The sequence below is a fragment of the Tamandua tetradactyla genome, chromosome 5 (genome assembly GCF_023851605.1).
Source record: "Tamandua tetradactyla isolate mTamTet1 chromosome 5, mTamTet1.pri, whole genome shotgun sequence".
Classification (NCBI taxonomy): domain Eukaryota; kingdom Metazoa; phylum Chordata; class Mammalia; order Pilosa; family Myrmecophagidae; genus Tamandua; species Tamandua tetradactyla.
The window spans coordinates 49,974,196-50,001,398 of NC_135331.1; the positions used below are offsets into that span (position 1 = coordinate 49,974,196).

At 36.1% G+C, this 27,203-nt stretch overlaps 1 protein-coding gene across 5 annotated transcripts in view; it reads left to right on the forward strand.

Annotated features, from left to right (window-relative positions):
• The window catches only part of MME (membrane metalloendopeptidase), a 147,696-nt gene extending 121,930 nt beyond the window's left edge, over positions 1-25,766 (forward strand). For all 5 annotated transcript variants that reach the window (XM_077160832.1, XM_077160833.1, XM_077160834.1 and 2 more), the window contains 5 exons: positions 5,466-5,599; positions 5,717-5,782; positions 8,329-8,424; positions 9,083-9,159; positions 24,428-25,766. In XM_077160832.1, the coding sequence (XP_077016947.1) occupies positions 5,466-5,599; positions 5,717-5,782; positions 8,329-8,424; positions 9,083-9,159; positions 24,428-24,527 (473 nt within the window). In that variant the 3' untranslated portion in view covers positions 24,528-25,766. The remainder of the gene's footprint in view (positions 1-5,465; positions 5,600-5,716; positions 5,783-8,328; positions 8,425-9,082; positions 9,160-24,427) is intronic.
• The last annotated feature ends 1,437 nt before the right edge of the window (positions 25,767-27,203 follow it).

Consider the following 27,203-nt stretch of genomic DNA (forward strand, 5'->3'; position numbering starts at 1 on the left):
TACAAATTGTCCAGGGCTCTAAGACTATAAAAGTCTTACTTATTAAGTTTATCTTTCAGGAACTTAAAACCCCCATATTGTTCCTTGCCAGATAAGCCCTGAAACTTAGAGATGTTTGTCTTTCCCAGAACATCAACCAACTGCATTTCTCTACTCCATAATGTCAATACCCCTTTTCAACATGAAGTTTGAATGGCCACAGCCCAAATATCCCTGGATATTGAGAGAATGATGAAATGAGAGTGAGGAGTTGTAACAAAGAAGTTAAGATTTAATAAATGATTATGACTACTAAATCATTATATAGATATTTCTTTCTAGTTTTTAGTGGATTAGAACAGCCAGGAGGAAATATCTGAAATTGTGGAACTGTAACCCATACCATTCTTTGAAATTTGCTCTATGACTACTTAGTAAACTGTACTTTGAAATTTATCACTTTCCTCTTCATGCATTTTTTCACAATAAAAACTGATAAAAAATTTTTATTAGAGAAGGATGTTTACAGAAAAATCATGCATAAATTACAGAGTTCCCATATAACACGCTATTATTAACTCCTTGAGTAAGAGTGGTACATTTTTTGAATCTGTAAATCATTTTGGGTAAACCCTATTTAATAGTCTTCCAATCCATGAATAAAGTGTCCTTCTGTTTATTTAGGGCTTATTTTGTTTCTTTTAGAAATATTTTATAGTTTTCTGTGTACATAAACTTTACATTCTTGGTTGGATTCATTCTTAAATATTTTATTCTTTTGATTGGTAATGTAAGGGAAATTTTTCTTTATTTCTTCTTCTGGTTGTTCATTGCTAGTGGATAGAAAACACTACTGATTTTTGGGGGGTGGATCTTCTACTCTGCCACTTGGCTGAATTAATTTATAGCTCAAAGCTTTGTTGTGGATTTTGCAGAATGTGTTATATATAGGATCATATCTTCTACAAATAGGGAAAGTTTTACTTCTTCCTTTCCAATTTGTGTCTTTTATATCCTTTTTCTTGCCTAATTGCTGTGACTCAAACATCCAGTATAATGTTCAATAACAATGATGACAGATGGCATCGTACTCTTGTTCTAATCTTAAAGGGAAAGCCTTGAGTCTTTCACCATTAAGTATGATATTAGTCATGGGTTTCCCATATATATCATGTTAAAGAAGTTTTCTTCTATTCCTAGTTTTAGTGTTCTAAGTATTTTTTTTTGTCAAAAACATTCTCTGCATCAATTGAGATGATCATGTGGTATTTTTCCTCTGTTCTGTTAATTTGACACTCTGCATTAATTGATTCTCTTATGTTGAAATACACTTGCATACCTGGGATAAGTCTCAGTTGATCATGGTGTATAATTCCTTCACTCTGCTGTTGAATTCAGTTTGCTAGTATTTTGCTGAGGATTTTTGCAGCTATATTTATACAAGATATAGAGCTGTAATTCCTTTTTCATGCAGTATCTCGATCTAGCTTTGATATGAGAGTAATGTTGACATCATAGAATGAGTTAAAGAGTGTTCCCTTCTCTTCTAATTTTTGGAAGAGTTTGAACAGATAGATGTTAATTCTTTTTGGAATATTTGATAAAATTCCCCTGAGAAGCCATCTGGTCCTGGATTTTTTTGTTTGTTGGGAGTTTTTTTTGTTTCCTGATTCGGTCTCTTTACTATTAATCAATTTGTTAAGATCTTCTCTTTCTTCTTCAGTCATTGTCAGTAGGTTTTGTGTTTCTAGGAGTTTTTCCCTTTCGTTTGGGTTATCTAATTTGTTGGTGTATGGCTGTTTATAGTTTCCTTTTACAGTCATTTTGTTTAGATGTCGGTAACAATTTCCCCTTTCCATTTCTGATTTCAGTTTTATATCCTCTCGTTCCTTGTTAGTCTAGCTAAAGGACTGTCAGTTTTATCGATGTTTTCAAAGAACCAACTTTTGCTTTGGTCGATTTTCACTATTGTTTTTATTCTCTATTTCATTTATCCCTGCTCTAATCTTGTTCTTGTCTTTCTCCTGCTTACTTTTGGCTTAGTTTACTCTTCTTTTTCAAGATCCTCTACTTTTGAGTTTAGGTCTCTGATTTGATATCTTTCTCCTTTTTTAATATAAGTATTTAGAGCTATAAGTTTGCCACTACGCATACTGCCTTTTTTGTATCCCATAAATTTAGGTATGTTGCACTTTCATTTTCATTTGTCTCAAGACATCCTAATTTCTCTTGTGAGTTCTTCTTTTACCCTTTCATTGTTTAAGATAATGTTGTTTAATTTCCATTTATTTGTAAATTTTCCATTTTTTTTTTGTCTTTTTTCAATTCTAGTTTCATTCTGTTGTGGTCAGAGAAGATACATTGTATGATTTCAATATTTTTTAAATTGATTGAGACTTTTCGGTGACCCAACAAGTGGTCTATCCTGGAGAATGATCATATACACCAGAAAATAATGTGTACCCGTCTACTGCTGGGTGCAGTCTTGTATATGTCTGTTAGGTCCAGGGCTTTAGAGTATTTTTCAAGTCTTCTATTTCCTTATTGATTTTCTGCTTTATCCATTTTTGGAAGTGGTATATTAATGTCTCTTTTTATTAATGTAATACCATCTATTTCTCTCTTCAAATCTGTCAATATTTGCTATATGTATTTGGGGCTCTACTGTTAGATACATATATATTTATAATTCTTTTATCTTCTTGTTAAATTGACCCCTTTATCAGTATAAAATTACCTTCTTTGTCCTGCATAACAGTTGTTGTCTTTAATTTTTCTATTTTATCTGAAACTAATATAATTATAACTCTCTTTAGGTTACTACTTTCATGGCCTATATTTTTTCAACTTTTCACCTTCAGCCTACATATGTCTTTGAATTTAAGGTGAAACTCTTGTAAACAGCATGTAGATGGGTCATGCTTTTTTATTCATTCTGCTAATCTTTGACTTTTGACTAAAGAGTTTAATCCATTTACTTTTTTTTTGGCATGGACAGGCTCAAACTCTGGTCTCTGGCATGACAGATGAGAATTCTGCCACTGAGCCACTGTTGCCCACTCTAAATCAATTTACTTTTAAAATGCTATTGGTAATGCAGGACATTATTCTGCCATTTTCTTATTTGGTCTTTGTAAATCTTTTACCTTTTTAAAACCCAATTCTTCTGTTAATGACTACTTCCATTTTTATTTTATTTTTTTTGTATTGTGCCATCTTTCTCATTTTTTTCTGGCTGTATTTTTCATATACTTTCTTTGTGGTTACTATGGGTTTAAAATTTAACCACATCAATATATAACCGTCATTTTTCACTTAATGCCAATCTAACTTCAATAGCAGATGTATATACTTTTGCTGTACCTATCCGTCCCCATGCTCTTCTTTGTGTGTACTTGCTATAAATTATATCTTTATGCATTACACAAAAGCCATAGATTTATTGTTACTTTTATTCATTTGTATTTCAGCACCTGTAAGAAATAAGAAGTGGAGTTACATATCAAAAAAATATATAACACTGGCATTTGTAATTACCTGGTGGTTTCCTTTTGTTTCTTTACGGCACTTTGATCTACTATCTTCTATCCTTTCAGTTTGAAGAACTCCCTTTGGCATTGCTTGTAGGGCAGGTCTAGTGGTGATTAATTGTGTCCATTTTGTTTAACTGGGAATGTCTGCATGTCTCCCACATTGTTGAAGGAAAGTCCCACTTGATATAAAATTCTTGCTTGACAGTTGTGTTCTTTCAACACTTTAAGTATTTCACCCCATTGTCACCATAATCTCTAATGATTAATAGGCACTTAATCTAATTGAGACTCCCTTGTACATAATGTCCTGCTTTTCTGTTGCAGCTTTCGTAACTCTCACCTTCTCCTTTGCTTTCGACAATATGACCGCCATCTGTCTGGATGTATTTCTCTTCCACTTTATTCTGTTTGTGTTTAATGGACTTTTTGGATGCATGTGTTAACATCTTTTGCCAAGTTTAGGGAATTTTCTGTCATAATTACTTTGAATATTCCTTCTACTCCTTTCTCTCCATCTTCATCCTTTGTGACTCTCATAATGTGTATTTATTGGTACGCTAATGTTGTCTCACAGGTCTCTTCGGCTATTTCTGCTTTTTATAGCTCTTTTTTTCTTTTTGCTCCTCAGCCTGATTCATTTCAATTGCCTTGTATTCAAATTCACTGATTCTTTCTTCTGCCAATTCCAGTCTACTTTTGAAGCCCTCCTGAGAATTTTTCATTTCAGTTATTGTGGTCTTCGACTTTGGTAGTTCTGTTTGGTTCTTTTTTAAAAATTTATCTCTTTTTAAGATTCTCATATCATTCATTCTTTATTTTCCCGATATCTTGTAGTTCTTTCTCTGTATTTTTCCTTTATCTCCTTGAGCATATTAAAGATAATTTTTTAAAAGTCTTTGTCCAGTGCATCCACAGTCTGGTCTTCGTCATTGCTGTTTCTGAATTTTATCCTCCACCTTGGATGGGTCATTGTTTCCTGTTTCTTTGTTTTTGTCTTCTAATATTTTGTTGCACACTGTACATTTCAGTATTTCTAAATACTATCCCTAGAGTTCAGCCCCTTATCAGTTTGTTGAATTTGTATCCTGCTAGTGATATGACAGGTATGATGTGGCATCTCATTATAGTTTTGAATTATGTTTCCCTAGTTAACAATGACATTGAGCATCTTTTCACATGCTTATTGGCTATTTGTATATCTTCTCTGGAGAAATATCTATTGAGTTCCCTTGTTCATTTTTAAAGGGTTGTTTGTCTTTTTGTTGTTGAGTTGTAGTTATACTCTATTTACTCTGGACATTAAAACCCTATCAGAAAAAAAAAACCTATCAGATTTGATTTATAAGTATTTTCTCCCTTTCTGTCATTTTTTTCTCTTCTTAGATAATGTTCTTTGATGCAAAAAAGTTTAAAATTTTTGATGAAGTCCATTTTATCTATTTTTTTTTCTTTTGTTGCTTGTACTTTTGGTGTCATATCTAAGGATCCATTGCCAAATACCATTTTCTGAATGTTTTCTTATATAAGTTTTATGGTTTTAGCTCTTATATTTAGGTCATTGGTCTATTTTGAGTTAATTTTTGTACATGGTGTGAAGTAGGGGTCCAGAATTATTCTTTTGCATTTGAATAGCCTGTTTTCCTAACACAATTTATTTAAGAGACTATTGTTTCCCCATTGAGTGAACTTCCCCACTGAGTGGGCCCTTGTCAAGAATCAATTGGTGATAGATGTGAAGATTTATTTCTGGGCCCTGAATTCTAATCCATTGCTCTCTCTATCCTTATTTATACCAGTACCATACTATCTTGATTATATAACTTTGTGGTACCATTTGAAATGATGCATGCATCCTCTAACTTTGCTCTTCTCTTCCAAGATTATTTTTTTTCTCAATCCATAAGCTTTGAATTAAAGATATCTTACTGTTTTGCTTAAATAAATATGTTACAGGTAGAAATTTTAACAAGGATGGAGACCTCGTTGATTGGTGGACTCAGCAATCAGCAAATAATTTTAAAGACCAATCTCAGTGCATGGTGTACCAGTATGGAAACTTTTCATGGGACCTAGCAGGTGGACAGCATGTATGTCATCAGCTTTCTCTTGGAAATTTTAGATATGTTGACTATCAAGTGAATTGTTGGTGTTTTTGTTAACAATTAATCCTAATAAATTTAAAGAACTTTTATTTGTTTTAACAGCTCAATGGAATTAGTACACTGGGAGAAAATATTGCTGATAATGGAGGTATTGGACAAGCATACCGAGTGAGTAACGTTTCCTTTCCATTTTAGTGGTTTGAGTGTTTGTAATATTTATTCATTCACTCAAACTTTTTCAAAAGGAACCTATATTTAAGTAATAACTAATGGGCAGAAAATGGAAAATGCAAGAGGAGAAAGGGAACTGTAATTATGCTAACCATAGGGTCAGTTCTGTGGCTGTGATTGAGCTGAAAATTTGTCTCTAAGCTTCCAAGAATCCAGGAAGAGGAAACACAGAATATTATATTAACAAAAAAGAAGAAAGATAAAAGTTCCTTAGAAGAGACAACATTTTTAAAAGAAAGAGTCTCTGAGCTAAATTTCTTAGAAAAGATGCCCCATTAGCAGGGATGGTGAATGATGTAATGAACTGAACCCTCAGTTTCAAAGCAAATGAAGCAGGATTTGGGAAGAATGGTCAGTGTAAACCTCAGGCTTCATATCAAACCAAGGCCATTATGATGATATACTGAGGGAGTAAAGTGATATGTTTCCAACATGTGACCCTTTTATATTATTATAAGCTATTATACCCAAAGTAGTATATGAATGGAATCTGCCATAGATTCTCATTTAGGTTACTGTTCATTCTTGCATTCAACGAATACTTGTTGAGAACTTTGCTGTATGTTTGTTACTATTCTAGGTATTGGAGGTATGGCAACAAACACTTCATAAAAGATATCATTATTTGATAATCTGAAGAAGGATTAGGGGATGGTCTAGAAGATATTATGTACTTAAGAATAAGTAGGGATTTTCATAGAGCGTGGAAAAATAATGGTCTTGGCCGCACAAGGAAAAATGGGGGTGACTCTGCATGTGCTTCCTAACCCTGAGGTAGCCCACACTAGGAGAATGAGCAGGATGCACTTGAGAGGGTACGGGACAAAGTGTCCCCAGGTGGTCTGGTTTGCTATCTGCCAGAATGCAATATACCAGAGACAGAATGGCTTTTAAAAAGGGGAATGTAATAAGTTGCTAGTTTATAGTTCTAAGGCTGGGAAAATGTCTCAATTAAACAAGTCTATAGAAATGTCCAATCAAAGGCATCCAGGGAAAGATATCTTGGGCCAAGAAGGCCAGTGAAGTTCAGGATTTCTCTCTCAATTGAGAAGGCACATGGCGAACACAGTCAGGGTTTCTCTCTTGGCTGGAAGGGATTAGCTCCTGTAATAATGTTCAGTGGTGCAGATCAGGATGTAAGGTTATTTATTTGTGATGGAAATGTGGGGGTGGGGGTGGGGAGAGGAGACCATAGATTCTTGGGTTAGGGAAGAGAAAGCATCAGAGCAATGTGGAGGGAGAGATGGCTGGAAGTGGCTGCGACTTAAGCAGTGACCAAGGATGATCCGAGTGAGGCTTGAGAGGTTAAGCTGGCTGCCAAGTTTCCAAAAGAATGAATCTCAGCCAACTCCCATGGGATGAGAGATTCCTACTTCTTTGCATGCTTGGTAATTTTTAATTGGATGTGAGGCATTGTGAATTTTTGGCCTTTAGATGCTCAATACTTTTGTATTCCTATGAATATTCTTGAGGTTTATTCTGGGACACAGTTAAATTACTCAGAAATGTTTTGAGCTTTCTGGTTCTAGCTTTTACAACACATTAGGTGGGACAGGAACAATTACTCCCTGCTGCTGAGGCTAGACCCTACTGTGTGAATCTTGAGGTTTTCCATTCTTACCAGTAAGAACAAGCATTATTCCAAGTCCTGTGTGAATGCCAGGCACTTTTTCTCTAATCCTTTTGGTTGTTGTTTACCCTAGGCTCAGGTAGTTTCCTCACACACATGCCAAGATCAGGTGCTCAGCTAAATGCTCAAGGCAGACCATCTGTGGTCTCTGGAGTTCTTTCTCTGCACAGCTTTCTCTTTTCCAGTACTCTGTCTTTGATATCCTCAAAGACTGAGCTCTATAGCTTCAATTCAAGTCATCTATTGGGCTCTGAGACTGGAATTTTTCTCCCTACATCATCGTCTGGAAGCTCTTTCAAGGAGATAAGCTGGGACAATTGGAGGACTCATTTTGTTTGTTTATCGTCTCTTAGGGATCATTTTCTTTTTTTTTCTAAACTTGATGTCCAGGCTCATACAAACCATTTTGTACATCTCATCTGCTGTTTGATTGTTTCTGTCAGAAAGTTAAATCTAGTCACAACGACTCCATCTTGGCTGGAAGCAAAAGGCATTTTGCACTTTTAATGCTCCCATGGTTGATTCTAATGTACAGTATTATTGAGAATAAATACTGTAAAAATCTAGCCAAAGTCTGAATTAATAGTATTTCAATAAATATCCTCACATAGATCAACTGCAGATTATAATAATGAAGCAAATGGCATTTGTGCAAATATTTCACTATTCTTTGAAAATAAATTCTAGTTATTCTTTCTAATCCATGAAATAGCTGTCTGTTGCCATATCTAAATGTATTACTATGGTGAGTGTAATATAAAATGTCAAATTCTTGGTGGCATGGTTCCCTCCATAGGTTTTAATGTAAGTTTAGAAATTATAAGCAACATTTTCTATTTCATTAACTACCTAGGCCTATCAAAATTATGTTAAAAAGAATGGTGAAGAAAAATTACTTCCTGGACTTGACCTAAACCACAAACAGCTGTTCTTCTTGAACTTTGCCCAGGTATTGTATCTTTCTTGATTGATAGATATGGAAATCATTTTGAGCTATAATTTCACAGTAATTTGGATATTGCATTCTGAGTTGTCTTGTTTTAATTAATTGTGGCAGAGCATTTGATTTGACCAGATTTAATGGTGTATAACAGACTGTCAGATCATATTAGTGATAAATATTTATGTTCCTGGTTGCCTATCATCAAACATTATTTGAAGGGTAAATGGTTGAGGAATGCAGAATTCCAATTTAATTTTTGCATTGGGAAGTTTTCTTTTCCCCCAACTTGTCCAGTGCATCCACAGTCTGGTCTTCATTATTACTGTTTTCTGAATTTTATCCTCTACCTTTGGATGGATCATTGTTTTCTGTTTCTTTGTTTTTGTCTTCTAATATTTTGTTGCTCACTGTACATTTCAGTATTTCTACATACTACCCCTAGAATTCCGTCCCTTATCAATTTGTTGAATTTATATCCTGCTAGTGATATGACAGGTGTGATGTGGCATCTCATTATACTTTTGAATTACATTTCCTTAGTTACCAATGATTTTGAGCATCTTTTCATATGCTTATTGGCTATTTGTATGTCCCAACTTGCCCAAACATAGAATCCTTGATTGCTCCTGAGATCACCACTTTATTTTTCTACTCCTATCCCTAGGTGTGGTGTGGGACCTACAGGCCCGAATATGCTGTCAACTCCATTAAGACTGATGTGCACAGTCCAGGCAATTTCAGGTGTGTGGGTATGAACAGCATTGTAGGTGCTCCATTATTGGGTCCATTGCTTACAAACTTGGAATTTGGCTTTTTCTAACTAAGATTGTATAACACTTGGGAAGCCAGTTGGTTTTTTGTTTGTTTGTTTGTTTTTAGATCAAAGTTAAGATCAGTAGAACACATTAGGGTAAATATATTTACATGAACATAGTTGATTGTCATAATTGCTCTTATCTTCAGAATGTTTGGGACCCAGGCTCAGTGCTTGATGAATTCCATAAAAATCTTTGCCTCAAGTAACACAAAGAGATTTTAAGAGCCTGTGAATAGTTTAAGTCTACAATCAATGAGTAGCTGTTCCAAAAAAATGAATTCCATTCAACATAAGGGGAACTTTCTACTAAAGTTGTCTGACATGGGTTAAAGTTATTCCAGAAGCTCCAGGTGCAATGATGCAGTCAGAGAACCAGCCATCAAAGACGCTGGAGAAAAATGCTATACAGAGTACTAGTATCTAAAGTCATTCCCAAATTGGAAAATCTAAGGAAACAATGAATTGAAAGAGAATCATTCTAACCAACAATTGGGTATTATGTACTAGATCCCTACTTTCAGGGCTATATTCCTATTGCTACCTCTTCCACAGGTACTGTCACTCTTAGTCACCAAATTCCTGTTCAGCAACATCTCTCAGGCAAGAAAACCTGGAGAAATTAAAAGCAAAAACAAACAAACCAAAAAACCCATAAAAATTGGGTAGGGTGGTTGGAAAAAGGAATTTGAGAACAAAAGAGAAATAATGGGCTAAATTGTAAAAGCCCTACTTAAAATGCACACAATAAACCTCTCAGATCATTCATTCCTGGGGAAAAGCCACATTCAATTATAAAACAATAAAATAGCACATATAAAATTTAAAAATGCAAAAAAAAATTAAAGAGCTTGCCTTATTCGAGGGTCATTGTCATCATCACCACAATCTAATATTTGCTTTAATGGGCAATTAAAAATTCACTAATGCAGCAGTGATTTATTGTATGCCTACTATGGGTACATCCAAGCTAAATTTAGTCCTGTTAAGATATCCAAATTAACTGCTATTTAGATAATGAACAGCAAAAGTCGTTGGATCAATTTCCATTATAATTTATCCAAGCAACTTTAAGTTTTAATTTTTAAAAGTTGTCATTTTTTCATTACTGGAGGCTTCAGTAGTTAAAATGTATGAATCTAATTCTGAGGGTAGCAGAGAGCATTTATAAGCACACACAGACAACCATAACAATCTAAATTGTCATAACTTTACCTCGCATATCCCCATGAACAAAACATATGTTGCCAAAAACATCAGGTGAATTTAAGTAATCTTATTGCAACATCTTGTAAAATCTTGTACATCTGGTTTCATTGGGGAACTAATTTTTTGATAACTAAAATTTTTCTCTTTTGAGTATTAACCATTTTTTATTTAAGTGTCACTTAATAAATAACACTTCTCATCCAAAATGCATTTTCTACCTTACTGCTTTAACACAATATACTGAACAAATCTAATTTTTTTTTGATTGCACAGATTGTTATGAACATTAGTTACAGTTTCGTTGTTTATTAGTTTAGTGAAATCCTAAAAGCTGTAGTGGAATTATTCATTCTTACATCGCAGAGCCACCATTGGTGATGCTTTCAACTTCTCATTTTGGCTTTTTATTAGGGCTTTCTCATTCTCTTTCCTTCATTAAATAGTCTGCCTTTAGCCATCCCATACCTCCATTCTGATTGCCTCAAAAAAACCCCAGATCATTATATACTGATATGGTAAAAATAAGTACAAACTTTTTTTTGAAGTAAAAAACACTTGACTTCCAAACATGGCTCTGCCATTTACAAGCTGTTACTTAACCTCTCTGTGCCTCAGTTTCCTCACACGTAAAATGAAGGTTAAATTATCATGAGAGTTGCTAGGAAGATGAATATTGATGTATGTGAAGTGCCTATAATAATATGTGCTTGATAATTAATATTAGGATTAGTTTTACATGAGAGGTATGAACAGAGAAAGAATCCCTATGAATAAAATATTTGGCTTTTGCAATATTCTATATAAGCTAATAGTCAAAGGCTTTTTGTTGGTCATTTCTTATATTCTGCATAATTCTGAACATCAATAACTGATTGCTGGTTACGTGATATATATATAGTTGTTTTCTACTACTAATTTAAAATTGAAAACAGCTAATTTTATTATAAGCATATGAAATTATTTGTAACTGATTTCCTTTGTTCTGGCCCCAAAAGATGCCTCTTTGTGACTGTTTTTCATTCACAATAAGAGAAGTGTGTGATATTTCTTCAAAAGGGTAAATGGAATGCCAACCTTTTGTCAAGGAAATTAATATTTTCTCTGGAGGTAAAGGGATTTCCTTGGCAAAAGGTTGAGGCTGAGGTTACATTTAGTTTTGGAAACAGGCTGCTTCCTGGTTGTACAAAGTGAAACATAACTTTAAAAGGACTAAGGGGATAATTTCAGTTAAGAACAGAGGTCATCAGGAGATAGAAATAGGGTAGATATTGGGTAATTGAAACTGAAGGGATACAGTTTGTGCAACAGGACTGATTATAAAAATTCAGAAATGAATAGCACAATACCTAACTGTAATACAATAATGTTAGAACACTGAATGAAGCTGAATATGAGAATAATAGAGGGAGGAGGCCTGGGGGCACAAATGAAATCAGAAGGAAAGATATACAATAAAGGCTGAGATAGTATAATCTAGGAATGCCTAGAGTGTATAATAACAGTGACTAAATGTACAATTTAAATGTTTTGCATGAGGAAGAACAAAGGAATGTCAATAATGCAGGGTGTTGAAAATAGATGGTAATTAATATTTTAAAACTTTAACTTACGTATGAGGCTAAAGCAAAAAATATTTATTTGGTACAAAATTTATATTTTGACTAGTGCATTTCATAATATAACTTACATGGGCAGCTTAATTGAACACCATAAGTACATGGAACCTTGAGTAGGGCATGAGATTTTGTAGGTTTGTCCAGAGTGATGCCTTGATAAATTCCAGAAGGATTTGAACAATGAATAAAAAAGTATGTGCAAAGTCCCCTTGGGGGAATGGTGAGAAAGGGGAAAAAATTCAACTTTCCCAAGTGGAGAATTCTTGATATTTTCACAAGCAGTGGGGACAACCAAAGCAATAGGATGAGCCTCCAATCTTGGGGTTTGTTCATATGAAAGTTAACCCCACAAAGAATAGGATCAGCCTACTTAAAATTTGGCCCAAGAGTCACCACCAAGAGAACCTCTTTTGTTTCTCAGATGTGGCCTCTGTCTCTCAGCCAACATGACAAGCAAATTCACCACCCTCCCCCTGTCTATGTGGGACATGACTCCCAGGAGTGTGGACCTTCCTGGCAACGTGAGACAGAAATCCTAGAATGAGCTGGTACTCAGCATCAAGGAATTGAGAAAACCTTCTTGACCAAAAGGGGGAAGAGAGAAATGAGATAAGATAAAGTGTCAATGGCTGAGAGATTTCAGACAAAGTCAAGAGATTATCCTGGAGGTTATTCTTATGCATTAAATAGATACCACCTTTTTAGTTAAGGTGTAACAGAGAGGCTGGAGGAAACTGCCTGAAAATGTAGAGCTGTGTTCCAATAGCCATGTTTCTTGAAGATGGTTGTATAATGATATAGCTTTCGCAATGTGACTGTGTGATTGTGAAAACTTTGTGTCTGATGCTTTTTTTATCTACCTTTTGGACAGATGAGGAGTAAAACATATAGATTAAAAATAAATAAATAATAGTGGGAACAAATGTTAAAATAAATTTAGTAGATTGAAATGCTAGTGATCAGCGAAAGGGAGGGGGTAAGGAGTATGATATGTTTGAATTTTTTTTTCTGTTTTCTTTTTACTTCCTTTTCTGAATTGATGCAAATGTTCTAAGAAATGATCATGATGATGAGTTTACAACTATGTGATGAAAAAAAGAATATTCATATTTATGTTGATTGGTTTTATTAATAAAAATTTTTTAAAAGTACTAGGGGGAGATTTTGTAACCTTATGCCTAAACAGCTAGGGTTTTAAAAACAAAAAGCAAAGCATACTTGAAATAAAGCTAAACCTGTAAAAATTACATTTTTTAGTGCTACCTTATAATGATTTTATTGTTCCATAACTAAAGCCTTATGTATTATAAAATAAACTTCTAAAACCTTTATTATTCAAAAACAGAAGACAAAAAAAAAAAAAACATTTTCCCTGAAGTTAGAAACTGAATCCACATTAAAACACTGATTCCTTTTTAGAAATCCAGTTTTTGGTTAACCATTCACAGTCACTTCAGAGGATGGTTATTTGTTATGATAATATTTACTATAATCTATAAATATGTTCCTAAAGGTATTCAGAAGTAATATTTCAATATAAAATATGATAATATAACAGTATTTCTAAAAAATAATTTTTTAAAACAAGCCCAAGATAAAATGCTATCAATGTATGTTACCTAAATAGTAAGGATGCCAATTTACCTGCTTTGATTGCTCAATATTATCTTCCTTCTGAAAAAAAAGGCATTTATATGCCACTGTCTCAAAATACAAGAAATATTGTTCACAGGTTAATTACTAATATCTTAGAAAAATATCCCTCTAGTACTTTATGCAGACATTTTTCAGGTAATTGACCTTTTTTGTACCTTCTTTTTTTATGATTTAGCATAAATAGCTCAATTTAGTATAAATAGGCTAGACCTTCCTTGAAATACTGCTGTTTCCTTCATAGATCTTAAATATTAGCATTAGCCTCTGATTTCCTTATATAGATCAATATAGATTTTGCTGAGGCTTGTAAAAGTCCTGTTCGTGCATGCTAACTATTACCCCAATACCTAGGAATCTACTCTGGCATTTATTTCTTCGTGAATTTATAGTGGAACAAACACTGGTCAGTGTAACTTTACTTCTAAGAATCATGAAAATTAGTTAAAGATGAAGATTACATGGTAAATCATGAATGATAACTTCATAGCCAAGACTTTCATTTAAAATGAGTAACCAAAGGGTGCCTGAGGTCCTGGTAATTGCAAAATGCATTCAGTAATTCAAAGATCCAGTAAATTGCAGGCAGGATTAGTCATATATGTGACTTACATGTGATGGGATATAAAATCCTTTCTTGGTAGCATGATGTTCAGTGCCGTATCTCATAGATATTTTGAACACAAGAGATTATTTGCCAAGGAAACAAAAGTAACCACCTAGTTTTCATAAAGCTCAAAACTCATATCCATATGTAATATTAATGAAATATGATCCTCCTCAGAGAAAAGATTCATTAATAATGTATCCACTTTTCAAAATGGATTATTTATATCACCCATCCAAAGATTTGGTGTTAAAAGCAGCCAAACTCTTGAGTCCTAGGAAAGCAATGAAGCCCTGACCTAATTATTCAAAATCAAAGTACCCAGGAGAAGTCTTTGGGTGGGAGGAGATGAGGAGAAATGAGGATGGAAAGTGGGTGTACATTGGGTTGAGTGTCTCTGCATTGTTAACTCCCAGGGTGTTTTTTTTTCTTTGAGGATTAGTTTGTTTTTTGTTTTTTGTTTTTTTGCATGGGCAGGCTCCAAGAATCAAACCCAGGTCTCCAGCACAGCAGGCAAGAACTCTGCCACTGAGCCACTGTTGCCCTCCCTTTCCTGTTTTTTTTAAGTTCTGTTTTTTTTTGTTTTTTTTGTTAAGGAGAAATGCAGAATTATACTATAGGTTTGAACATTTCTTTTCTGAAGTACTTGCCGCCCATGACAATATATGTGACACTATCTTTGGAAAATTTTGTAATAAAATAAAAACAAGGTGGTGCAACGGTGCCTCAATGGCAGAATTCTCTCCTGCCATGCCGGCGATTTCCAGTGCCTGCCCATGCAAAAAATAATAATAATAATAATTTTAAAAATAGAAACAAAAAAGGACAGTTGTGGCAGTCAGTAACTCTCAAATGTTGACCCTTTCAGTGATGGTGCTTACTCCGCAGTGTGATGAACAGTAGGGCCAATATGTGACATCCATTGGGCAGTGTAGAGATCTCCCTGAATGGGGAGGTGCGACAAAAGCTCCCTTCTAACTTTTTTGAGCCTCGAACCTAAAAGACTAAAGACCAGTGCAAATCCCTGTTGGCTAAGATCTTTTGACTCCTCCATATGTGATCACATTTAACCAGACATCAGGAGTGAATTTGTTCTTGAACACTCAGATGTAAGAAATGACTTTTTTTTTTAACCGAATTAATTCAAGGTATAAAGTCCCAGCCTAAGCCAGGAGGTGGTAAGAAATTTAATTTAAGTCATTTCTCAGTGTGCTCCTTTCTAGGTTTATACAGGAATCCAAATTGCCTAGAAATTAGGGAGTAGCCCCCATCTTCAGCCTGCCGTGTCACGGCTGAGATACTTGCCGTCTGAGTGATCCATCTGAACTCTGGAAGCCCCATTTCCTTCCAACAGTCATGAGTAAAGACCTGAGGAGCACAACTCTTCATGTTCTCCCAATAGCCACATGTAGTCCTCTCAGAGATCCTCTCACAGTCCAGAGATCCTCCTAGGTTCAAAAGAGGGAGGCAAGGGGTGCAAGGGTAGTCCAGTAGTAGAATTCTCACCTGCCATGCAGGAGACCCGGGTTCAATTCCTGGACCATGCCCTTCCCAAAACAAACAAACAGAACAAGCAAAAATTCAACAAATGGTACTGCAATCATGGGATGCTCCCATGGAAAAAAATGAAATGTGACCCCGCCATACAGCATACAAAAAAGTGGGAGGCAAGTCTTTTTTCATTCACACGATCCAATGTTACTGGACACCTCTCCGGTCTTGGAGAAGCCAGTCTTCTCCCTCTGAGTGGATACAGGATATAAATTCCTCAGCTCTGGGCTCCACCCACCTCAGACCACCCCTGCTCCCACCTCCACCATGCACCAGAGAGATTCCTTTGAATAACTCTCATTGAGTCCTAAAAAAGCAACCAAATGTTTTGCAGTGGTGAAGGCTGGAAGGACAGTTAATATGGTGAGGTGCAAAAGGATGGGAAGTCAGACTTTTGGAAATTCAGTATGACTCTCTCTTTCCTTTAATGGGGATAAGGAAAGGATATGCTTTTTTTTTAATCTGCTAATTGGTCCATAGTATCAAATAAACAAACAAAAACCCTAAGTAATGTTCTTCTTCATAAAGCCCTATTATTCCTGTGCATGTAGTCGCCTGAGCAGGCCACAGTTTCCTTCGTTCAATATGTAATGAGGCCTTCAGTATACAACTCACCAGGCTAGGCACTGGGGGTAAGCCTGAGAGCAACACATGCAGGGTGTTTTGCCCAGAGATTATAGTATAGTGGGTATTTCAGACAGTTAAGAATGAGAACCAATAATCCTAAATCAGTACAGGTGAAAGGAATTGATTTAGACAGTATAAAAAGAAAAGCTCTATGGAGGTGATGTTTAAGCTGTGGCATGAAGGCTGAGAAGGGGTTAGCCAAATAGCTGCAGGGGAGTGACTTCTCAAGGAACAGGTGGCCAGAAGGAGCAACCATTTCCTTTCCACTAAGGAATGGAGAGCAGGTGAGCACAGCTTCAGCCTAATGAGGAACAGGAAGAAAAATGTGCTTTGAGGAGGCTGGGAAGGGAACTGGAGCCTTCAAGACCTCAGAGGTCATGTGAGGAGTTTGAATTTCCTTCTAGCCCCTGGAAGCTTTTAAGTAATAAAAGAATTACAATATCAGATTAAAATTTTTAAGGATCACTCTGGCTGCTGATTAAGAGTGAACTAGAAGACTTCCGGAGAAGATGGCGGCTTAGTAAGACGCGCGAATCTTAGTTTCTTCTCCAGGACAGCTACTAGGGGAATAGAAACGATAGAGAACAGCTCCCAAAGCCACAACAGAGATAAAAAAGACAGCGTACCCCATCCTGGAACGGCTGGCTGGCTGAGAGAAGCCGCTCGGGTGAGATCGCCGAGGGGCACGGGCTTCACCGGGCGGGGCGGCAAGCAGCCGGAGTCACTCCCTTCCCCCTTCCCGGGCCGGCTGGGAGAATTGGAGAGGCGGTCCCCTCAAACAGCGGCGGCTGGCGCCCACACAACACGCGCCCCCCGGACCAACTGAGAGAATTGGATCGGAAATCCCCAGGCCGCGGAGAACGGTGACAGGTGGGGGAGGCCCCTTCCAAACCCGTGACTCCCCGGGAACGTGCACTCTCCCGGGCGGGCCGCTGCCGCTGGTGCCCTCCCACCACGCTTGTCGCCCCAGGCCGACTAGGAAATTCGGATGGGCGCTTTCCCGGGCTGCGGCGGCCAGCGACCCTCCCCGCGTTCGGTCCCCGGGCCGGCTTGCACTCTTCCAAGCCACTTCGGCTAGCGAACCTCCCGGACGGCGAGAGTTTTCCAAAGTTAAAGGTCCCACAGCACCTTTTACTGGTGGGACCCGCAGACAAACGTGTGTCACCAGCGCCACCTACTGGACAGGATAAGAAAAACAGAACCCAGAGATTTCACAGAAAAATCTTCCAAACTTTTGGATCCAATAGGCAGGGAAATCTGTCTAAATGTGCAGACGCCAACAGAAGATAACGGATCACGCTCAAATAATTGAAAATATGGCCCAGTCAAAGGAACAAACCAATAGTTCAAATGAGATACAGGAGCTGAGACAACTAATGTTGAATATACGAACAGAAATGGAAAACCTCTTCAAAAACGAAATCGATAAATTGAGGGAGGACATGAAGAAGACATGGGCTGAACGTAAAGAAGAAATAGAAAAACTGAAAAAACAAATCACAGAACTGATGGAAGTGAAGGACAAAGTAGAAAAGATAGAAAAAACAATGGATACCTACAATGATAGATTCAAAGAGACAGAAGATAGAATTAGGGATTTGGAGGATGGAACATCTGAATTCCAAAAACAAACAGAAACTATCGGGAAAAGAATGGAAAAATTTGAACAGGGTATCAGGGAACTCAAGGACAATATGAACTGCACAAATATACGTGTTGTGGGTGTCCCCGAAGGAGAAGAGAAGGGAAAAGGAGGAGAAAAACTAATGGAAGAAATTATCACTGAAAATTTCCCAACTCTTATGAAAGACCTAAAATTACAGATCCAAAAAGTGCAGCGCATCCCAAAGAGAATAGATCAAAATAGAGGTTCTCCAAGACACTTACTAGTCAGAATGTCAGAGGTCAAAGAGAAAGAGAGGATCTTGACAGCAGCAAGAGAAAAACAATCCATCACATACAAGGGAAACCCAATAAGACTATGTAGATTTCTCAGCAGAAACCATGGAAGCTAGAAGACAGTGGGATGATATATTTAAATTACTAAAAGAGAAAAACTGCCAACCAAGACTCCTATATCCAGCAAAATTGTCCTTCAAAAATGAGGGAGAAATTAAAACATTCTCAGACAAAAAGTCACTGAGAGAATCTGTGACCAAGAGACCAGCTCTGCAAGAAATACTAAAGGGAGCACTAGAGTCAGAACCGAAACGACAGAAGAGAGAGGTATGGAGAAGAGTGTAGAAAGAAGGAAAGTCAGATATGGTATATATAATACAAAAGGCAAAATGGTAGAGGAAAATATTACCCAAACAGTAATAACACTAAATGTTAATGGACTGAATTCCCCAATCAAAAGACACAGAATGGCAGAATGGATTAAAAAACAGGATCCTTCTATATGCTGTCTACAGGAAACACATCTTAGACCCAAAGATAAACATAGGTTGAAAGTGAAAGGTTGGGAAAAGATATTTCATGCAAATAACAACCAGAAAAGAGCAGGAGTGGCTATACTAATATCCAACAAGTTAGACTTCAAATGTAAAACAGTTAAAAGAGACAAAGAAGGACACTATATACTAATAAAAGGAACAATTCAACAAGAAGACATAACAATCATAAATATCTACGCACCGAACCAGAATGCCCCAAAATACGTGAGGAATACACTGCAAACACTGAAAAGGGAAATAGACACAAATACCATAATAGTTGGAGACTTCAATTCCCCACTCTCATCAATGGACAGAACATCTAGACAGAGGATCAACAAAGAAATAGAGAATCTGAATATTACTATAAAGAAGCTAGACTTAACAGACATTTATAGGACATTAAATCCCACTACAGCAGGATACACCTTTTTCTCAAGTGCTCATGGATCATTCTCAAAGATAGACCATATGCTGGGTCACAAAGCAAGTCTCAACAAATTTAAAAAGATTGAAATCATACACAACACTTTCTAGGATCATAAAGGAATGAAGTTGGAAATCAATAATAGGCAGAATGCCAGAAAATACACAAATACGTGGAGGCTCAACAACACACTCTTAAACAACGAGTGGGTCAAAGAATAAATTGCAAGAGAAATTAGTAAATACCTCGAGGCAAATGAAAATGAAAACACAACATATCAAAACTTATGGGATGCAGCAAAGGCAGTGCTAAGAGGGAAATTTATTGCCCTAAATGCCTATATCAGAAAAGAAGAAAAGGCAAAAATGCAGGAATTAACTGTTCACTTGGAAGAACTGGAGAAAGAACAGCAAACTAGTCCCAAAGCAAGCAAAAGGAAAGAAATAACAAAGATCAGAGCAGAAATAAATGAAATTGAAAACATGAAAACAATAGAGAAAATCAATAAGACCAGAAGTTGGTTCTATGAGAAAATCAATAAGATTGATGGGCCCTTAGCAAGATTGACAAAAAGAAGAAGAGAGAGGATGCAAATAAATAAGATCAGAAATGGAAGAGGAGACATAACTACTGACCTCACAGAAATAAAGGAGGTAATAACAGGATACTATGAACAACTTTACGCTAATAAATACAACAATCTAGATGAAATGGACGGGTTCCTGGAAAGACATGAACAACCAACTTTGACTCAAGAAGACACAGATGACCTCAACAAACCAATCACAAGTAAAGAAATTGAATTAGTCATTCAAAAGCTTCCTAAAAAGAAAAGTCCAGGACCAGATGGCTTCACATGTGAATTCTACCAAACGTTCCAGAAAGAATTAGTACCAATTCTCCTCAAACTCTTCAAAAAAATTGAAGTGGAGGGAAAACTACCTAATTCATTCTATGAAGCCAACATCACCCTCATACCAAAACCAGGCAAAGATATTACAAAAAAAGAAAACTACAGGCCAATCTCTCTAATGAATATAGATGCAAAAATCCTCAATAAAATTCTAGCAAATCGTATCCAACAGCACATTAAAAGAATTATACATCATGACCAAGTAGGATTCATCCCAGGTATGCAAGGATGGTTCAACATAAGAAAATCAATTAATGTAATACACCACATCAACAAATCAAAGCAGAAAAATCACATGATCATCTCAATTGATGCAGAGAAGGCATTCGACAAGATTCAACATCCTTTCCTGTTGAAAACACTTCGAAAGATAGGAATACAAGGGAACTTCCTTAAAATGATAGAGGGAATATATGAAAAACCCACAGCTAATATCATCCTCAATGGGGAAAAATTGAAAACTTTCCCCCTAAGATCAGGAACAAGACAAGGATGTCCACTATCACCACTATTATTCAACATTGTGTTGGAGGTTCTAGCCAGAGCAATTAGACAAGAAAAAGAAATACAAGGCATCAAAATTGGAAAGGAAGAAGTAAAACTATCACTGTTTGCAGATGATATGATACTATACGTCAAAAACCCGGAAAAATCCACAACAAAACTACTAGAGCTAATAAATGAGTACAGCAAAGTAGCAGGTTGCACGATCAACATTCAAAAATCTGTAGCATTTCTATACACTAGTAATGAACAAGCTGAGGGGGAAATCAAGAAACGAATCCCATTTACAATTGCAACTAAAAGAATAAAATACCTAGGAATAAATTTAACTAAAGAGATAAAAAAAACTATATAAAGAAAACCACAAAAAACTGTTAAAAGAAATCACAGAAGACCTAAATAGATGGAAGGGCATACCATGTTCATGGATTGGGAGACTAAATATAGTTAAGATGTCAATCCCACCTAAATTGATTTTACAGATTCAATGCAATACCAATCAAAATCCCAACAACTTATTTTTCAGAAATAGAAAAACCAATAAGCAAATTTATCTGGAAGGGCAGGGTGCCCCGAATTGCTAAAAACATCTTGAGGAAAAAAAACGAAGCTGGAGGTCTCGCGCTGCCTGACTTTAAGGCATATTATGAAGCCACAGTGGTCAAAACAGCATGGTATTGGCATAAAGATAGATATATCGACCAATGGAATCGAATAGAGTGCTCAGATATAGACCCTCTCATCTATGAACATTTGATCTTTGATAAGGCAGTCAAGCCAACTCACCTGGGACAGAACAGTCTCTTCAATAAATGGTGCCTAGAGAACTGGATATCCATATGCAAAAGAATGAAAGAAGACCCATCTCTCACACCCTATACAAAAGTTAACTCAAAATGGATCAAAGATCTAAACATTAGGTCTAAGACCATAAAACAGTTAGAGGAAAATGTTGGGAGATATCTTATGGATCTTACAACTGGAGGCGGTTTTATGGACCTTAAACCTAAAGCAAGAACACTGAAGAAGGAAATAAATACATGGGAGCTCCTCAAAATTAAACACTTTTGTGCATCAAAGAACTTCATCAAGAAAGTAGAAAGACAGCCTACACAATGGGAGACAATATTTGGAAATGATATATCAGATAAAGGTCTAGTATCCAGAATTTATAAAGAGATTGTTCATCTCAACAACAAAAAGACAGCCAACCCAATTACAAAATGGGAAAAAGACTTGAACAGACACCTATCAGAAGGGGAAATACAAATGGCCAAAAGGCACATGAAGAGATGCTCAATGTCCCTGGCCATTAGAGAAATGCAAATCAAAACCACAATGAGATATCATCTCACACCCACCAGAATGGCCATTATCAACAAAACAGAAAATGACAAGTGCTGGAGAGGATGCAGAGAAAGAGGCACACTTATCCACTGTTGGTGGGAATGTCAAATGGTGCAACCACTGTGGAAGGCAGTTTGGCGGTTCCTCAAAAAGCTGAATATAGAATTGCCATACGACCCAGCAATACCATTGCTGGGAATCTACTCAAAGGACTTAAGGGCAAAGACACAAACGGACATTTGCACACCAATGTTTATAGCAGCGTTGTTTACAATTGCAAAGAGATGGAAACAGCCGAAATCTCCATCAACAGAAGAGTGGCTAAACAAACTGTGGTATATATATACGATGGAATACTATGCAGCTTTAAGACAGGATAAACTTATGAAGCATGTAATAACATGGATGAACCTAGAGAACATTATGCTGAGTGAGTCTAGCCAAAAACTAAAGGACAAATACTGTATGGTCCCACTGATGTGAACAGACATTCGAGAATAAATTTGAAATATGAATTGGTAACAGAGTCCAGCAGGAGGTAGAAACAGGGTAAGATAATGGCCAATTGGAGTTGAAGGGATACAGACGGTGTAACAGGACTAGATACAAAAACTCAAAAAGGGACAGCATAATAATACCTAATTGTAAAGTAATCATGTTAAAACACTGAATGAAGCTGCATCTGAGCTATAGGATTTTGTTTTGTTTTGTTTTGTTTTGTTTTGATTTTACTATTATTACTTTTATTTTTTTCTCTATATTGACATTCTATATCTTTTTCGGTTATGTTGCTAGTTCTTCTAAACCGATGCAAATGTACTAAGAAATGATGATCATGCATCTATGTGATGATGTTAAGAATTACTGATTGCATATGTAGAATGGTATGATTTCTAAATGTTGGGTTAATTTCTCTTTTTCCGTTAATTAAAAAAAAAAGAAAAGAGAAGGGGTAATTGGAGCTGAAGGGATACAGCACAATACTACCTAATTGTAATGCAATTATGTGAAAACACTGAATGAAGCTACATGTGAGGTATAGGTTTTTTTTTTGCTTTTTTTTCTTTCTATTATCGTTTTAATTCTTATTCTGTTGTCGTTTTATTTCTTTTTCTAAATCGATGCAAATGTACTAAGAAATGATGAATATGCAACTATGTGATGATATTAAGAATTACTGATTGTACATGTAGAATGGAATGATTTCTAATTGTTTTGTTAATTCTTTTTTTAATTAATAATAAAAAACAAACAAACAAAAAAAAAGAGTGAACTAGAAGAGAGAGGAGGGCATGGTTTATCCACCATTTTAGGATACCCATCATTTTTAGAGTTTTCAGTAAATCAGAATATATTCTCATCTCCCTTGGACCTAGTCTTCCCAACACTCCAGTCTACTTGCTTCAGGTCCACAAAAGAAGAGAATGGAAGGGTCAGTGCGTGAATAGCCTTTGGCCTCTCTTCCTCCCTGCCTCTTTCTCCCAACCTAAGGTGGGCATAGCGAAGTGGTCCCCGAGGGAAGTGAAGGGAAGGAGCCGGCTCAAGGCTGATGTGGAAACATCACCTCTACGTCATTGTACTGACCTGTCTCTTCCCTCAAATGCTGCTTGGTGCCGATAATGGGTGAGGCAGTATTGTTTTTGCCCATTGGGGTCTGAGATAAGAAGAAGCTGGTATTTTGCCAGCCCTTTCCAGTTATTCAGGCTGAATCCAGTTTGTGATATCTTAGGAATTCTTTTAGAGTAAAAGGAAAACAATTCACTATCTTCCCTATTAAATCAAAGCAATGCTTTCCTACTAAATCAAGCCACCAGATATCTATTTGAAGCCTATTATTTTTACATTATTGTGTGAGCCCTTTCAAGATATGAGAAATCATGTTTTTATTTTTTGACCGAACTCCTTGTAATAGCCCCAAGTCCAAATATGAATTGCTTGTTTATTTTGCAAATACATATAGAGTATTTATAAATTATCAACTCACATGACACCTTAAGATACAGGTATTATTATAATGCATTTTACAGATAAAGAAACTGAGGTACAGAGAAATTAAGTAAATACAGCTCATGAGCAGGATTCAAGCCATGCAGCCTGCTTTTAGAATCTGTGCTGTTAATCCCACATTTTGATACTTCTCATATGAATTTTGTTAATGAAAAAGATCAGATTCATTCTACCAAAAATATTTTTTCTTTTCCTTCTAAACTACATATTCCAAATACACTCACTTGATCTTCATGGAGCTTTGGCAGATTATAGACGTAGAATGCTAATGTTGACGATTTTTTTTGTTTGTCTCAAAGGATTATTGGGACTTTGCAGAATTCTCCTGAGTTTTCAGAAGCCTTTCAGTGCCGCAAGAATTCATACATGAATCCAGAAAAGAAATGTCGGGTTTGGTGATCCTCAGAAGCAGAAGCACCCACTTGTTAACACCACAGAAATGGGGAACTCTGAGAAAAAATGGACATCACTATAATTACTTACGGGTAATTAACAGAAAAGAGAGACCCTCAAAATAACTGCTTCGGGATAATAATAAAAGCAAAGTCACGTTATTCTGGACAAGGTGAAGAGTGAGGAGGGAATCCAATGTCTATCAAAGAAATCACTTCTTGCTTTGTAAATAATACGTGCTTTCTAAAGACAATATTACTGTTCATTTCTGTTTCTTTACATGATTTGTCCATTCGATGTCTATTGGAAACACCGTTAACCACTTGTTGATATGGACTGGGATTTCAAATCGAAGGGAGAAATACAAAGTTGAAGAGTGCATTTGGGACACCAAAAGCCCAGCAGTGACATGATACTTAAAAATATGGGGTGGGCCATGGTGGCTCAGCAGGCAGAGTTCTCGTCTGCCATGCCAGAGACCTGGGTTCAATTCCCAGTTCTTGCTCATGCAAAAAAAAAAAGTAATAATAATAATACATTGCCTTGGTACTTACTTTTTCCTTTTATTTGCAACATTCATGCTCCTTCAAAATCTTCCAAAGAATCTTTATCCATTGTAGGGCCTTGGGGCTCACGTAGTCTTAAACTCATTTTGCAGATTATCAATTATGCATTCTGAGATCATTTTGTTTTAACACTCTTAGAGCAAAAAAATGAATGTTGAATACTGTTTTTGTCATATCTGCTTAGATGGATAAGGAGATTCTTGGCACCCACTCCTGCAATTTTCTAAGCAATTTCTTGCTCTCTCAAAATTGATCTTTTTAAGAGATTTGTAGTAATGTATAAATAATAATTTTTATATTTAATTATTAGCTACATATGTATGACTAAGTAACTGTTACTATAGGTAATCACTGAATATTGAAGTTTTGGTAAGATTCTTTATTCTGAGATAAACAGTTATGAGCCAAGATGTATAAAGTGATGTACAGATGAAGATTTGAGACTTTTTAAATTTATAAATCATACTGATGAAAGGTTTTATGCACAAATGTTGGGGGTAAATACTACCATTGGACAGTTCTCTAGGAAATACTTCTGGTTTATAAGCAGTATTTTCAAAATTAAGTCTGTCTTTCAGAGTGGCTACTATAAAAAGGAAAAACTGCATTTATGTAGTGACATGTCTGCTAATCTTATCAGGTTTGTCATCTATAAAATTATTTTAGTAATAAATTGAAATTGTGAGCCCATTACTCATTAACCCTATTACACCAGCTTCCTAGCTTTGGAAAATGAGTTTCTGGATAGAAATAGGAAGTTTCATCTCCTTCAATGTAGTTCTGGAAAGAAAATGTCTACTCACTTTTGGGAATTAATCTCTTGAGACTTTTATGCTTCTTTCTTTTCTTTTCTTAGCATACTGGCTAGTTTAGTGCATTTTATTACTTAAATTTTACCAAAAAGGCACACCTCCAACATCTTTATTTTCCCTAGCAAAAGATAGAATATACGGGTATTGGTTTTTCTGTCTCTTGGATATGCTCATGTACCTTTTTTAAAGAAGTTATTGAAATACATATACAAAAATTGCATAAAGCATAAGTGTACAGCTCAATTAATTTTCTCCAGCAAAGCACAGCCCTGTAACCAGCACTTATAAGAAACAGAATATTGCTAGCACACTAGAAATACCCTTTGTATCCTTTCCTTTCACTTTTTTTCCACCAAGAACAGCTACTATCCTGACTTCTTATGCCATACATTAGTTTTGCCTGTTTTCATCCTTTATATAAATGGAATCAATCAGTATATATTTGTGTCTGGCTTCTTTCACTCAGCATTACATTTGTAAGATTCATCTCTATTGTTGTATTTAGTTGTAGATCACTAATTTTCATTGTTGAATTATATTCTCTTGTGAGACTATACTACAATTCATCCATCTTGTCTGATGGCACTTGAGAAGTCTCTAGTTTGAGGTTGTTACAAAATGTGCAGCTATGAACGTGCTTGCATAATACCTTTCTGTTCATTTGAGGCTTTAGTGGACTCATTTCCCAAGTTCTTCCTAAAATTAATTATAAAATTTGAAAATATGGCTTACAACTGTCCATGGATATCCTTACCCTTTACCTCCTCTCTAATCATCACCAGCATTCCCATAGATCAAGGATAATTTAAGGAATATGTATGACTTCTTTCCTTAAAATAAACCTGAAATATATCTACCTGATGTTAGCAGGTTGAACAGTTGGAGTTTCCAACTCTGAATAAGATATCTGTCTATGAATTATGTCACTCCATCCTATCAGAACAGGTGGGGAGTGACTAGCACAAGTATGGGCAGTACTAGACTTCTCAAATGCTAGCCCTTTAAAACATTAGGCTCCCATCTTAGGACGGGACTTTAGTGAAAATTCTTTAAAACAAATCTCCAGGGCCTGGATACTCTCTCAATAAATGTAAGATTTTCTAGGGCCAAGGGATAGACCCAAATCAGAGAACCAACCTCCCCAGATATCATTAATTGCACATGGCATTCCCACTGAGTCATATGGGACCTTACAATCTCTCTCAATCATTTGGAGTTGTCATATCAGATGAGACCTTATCTTTCACATAAATCCAATGCCAACGTGACTGAGCTATGGTTGAGGAAAAATTCAGAGGTTGAGC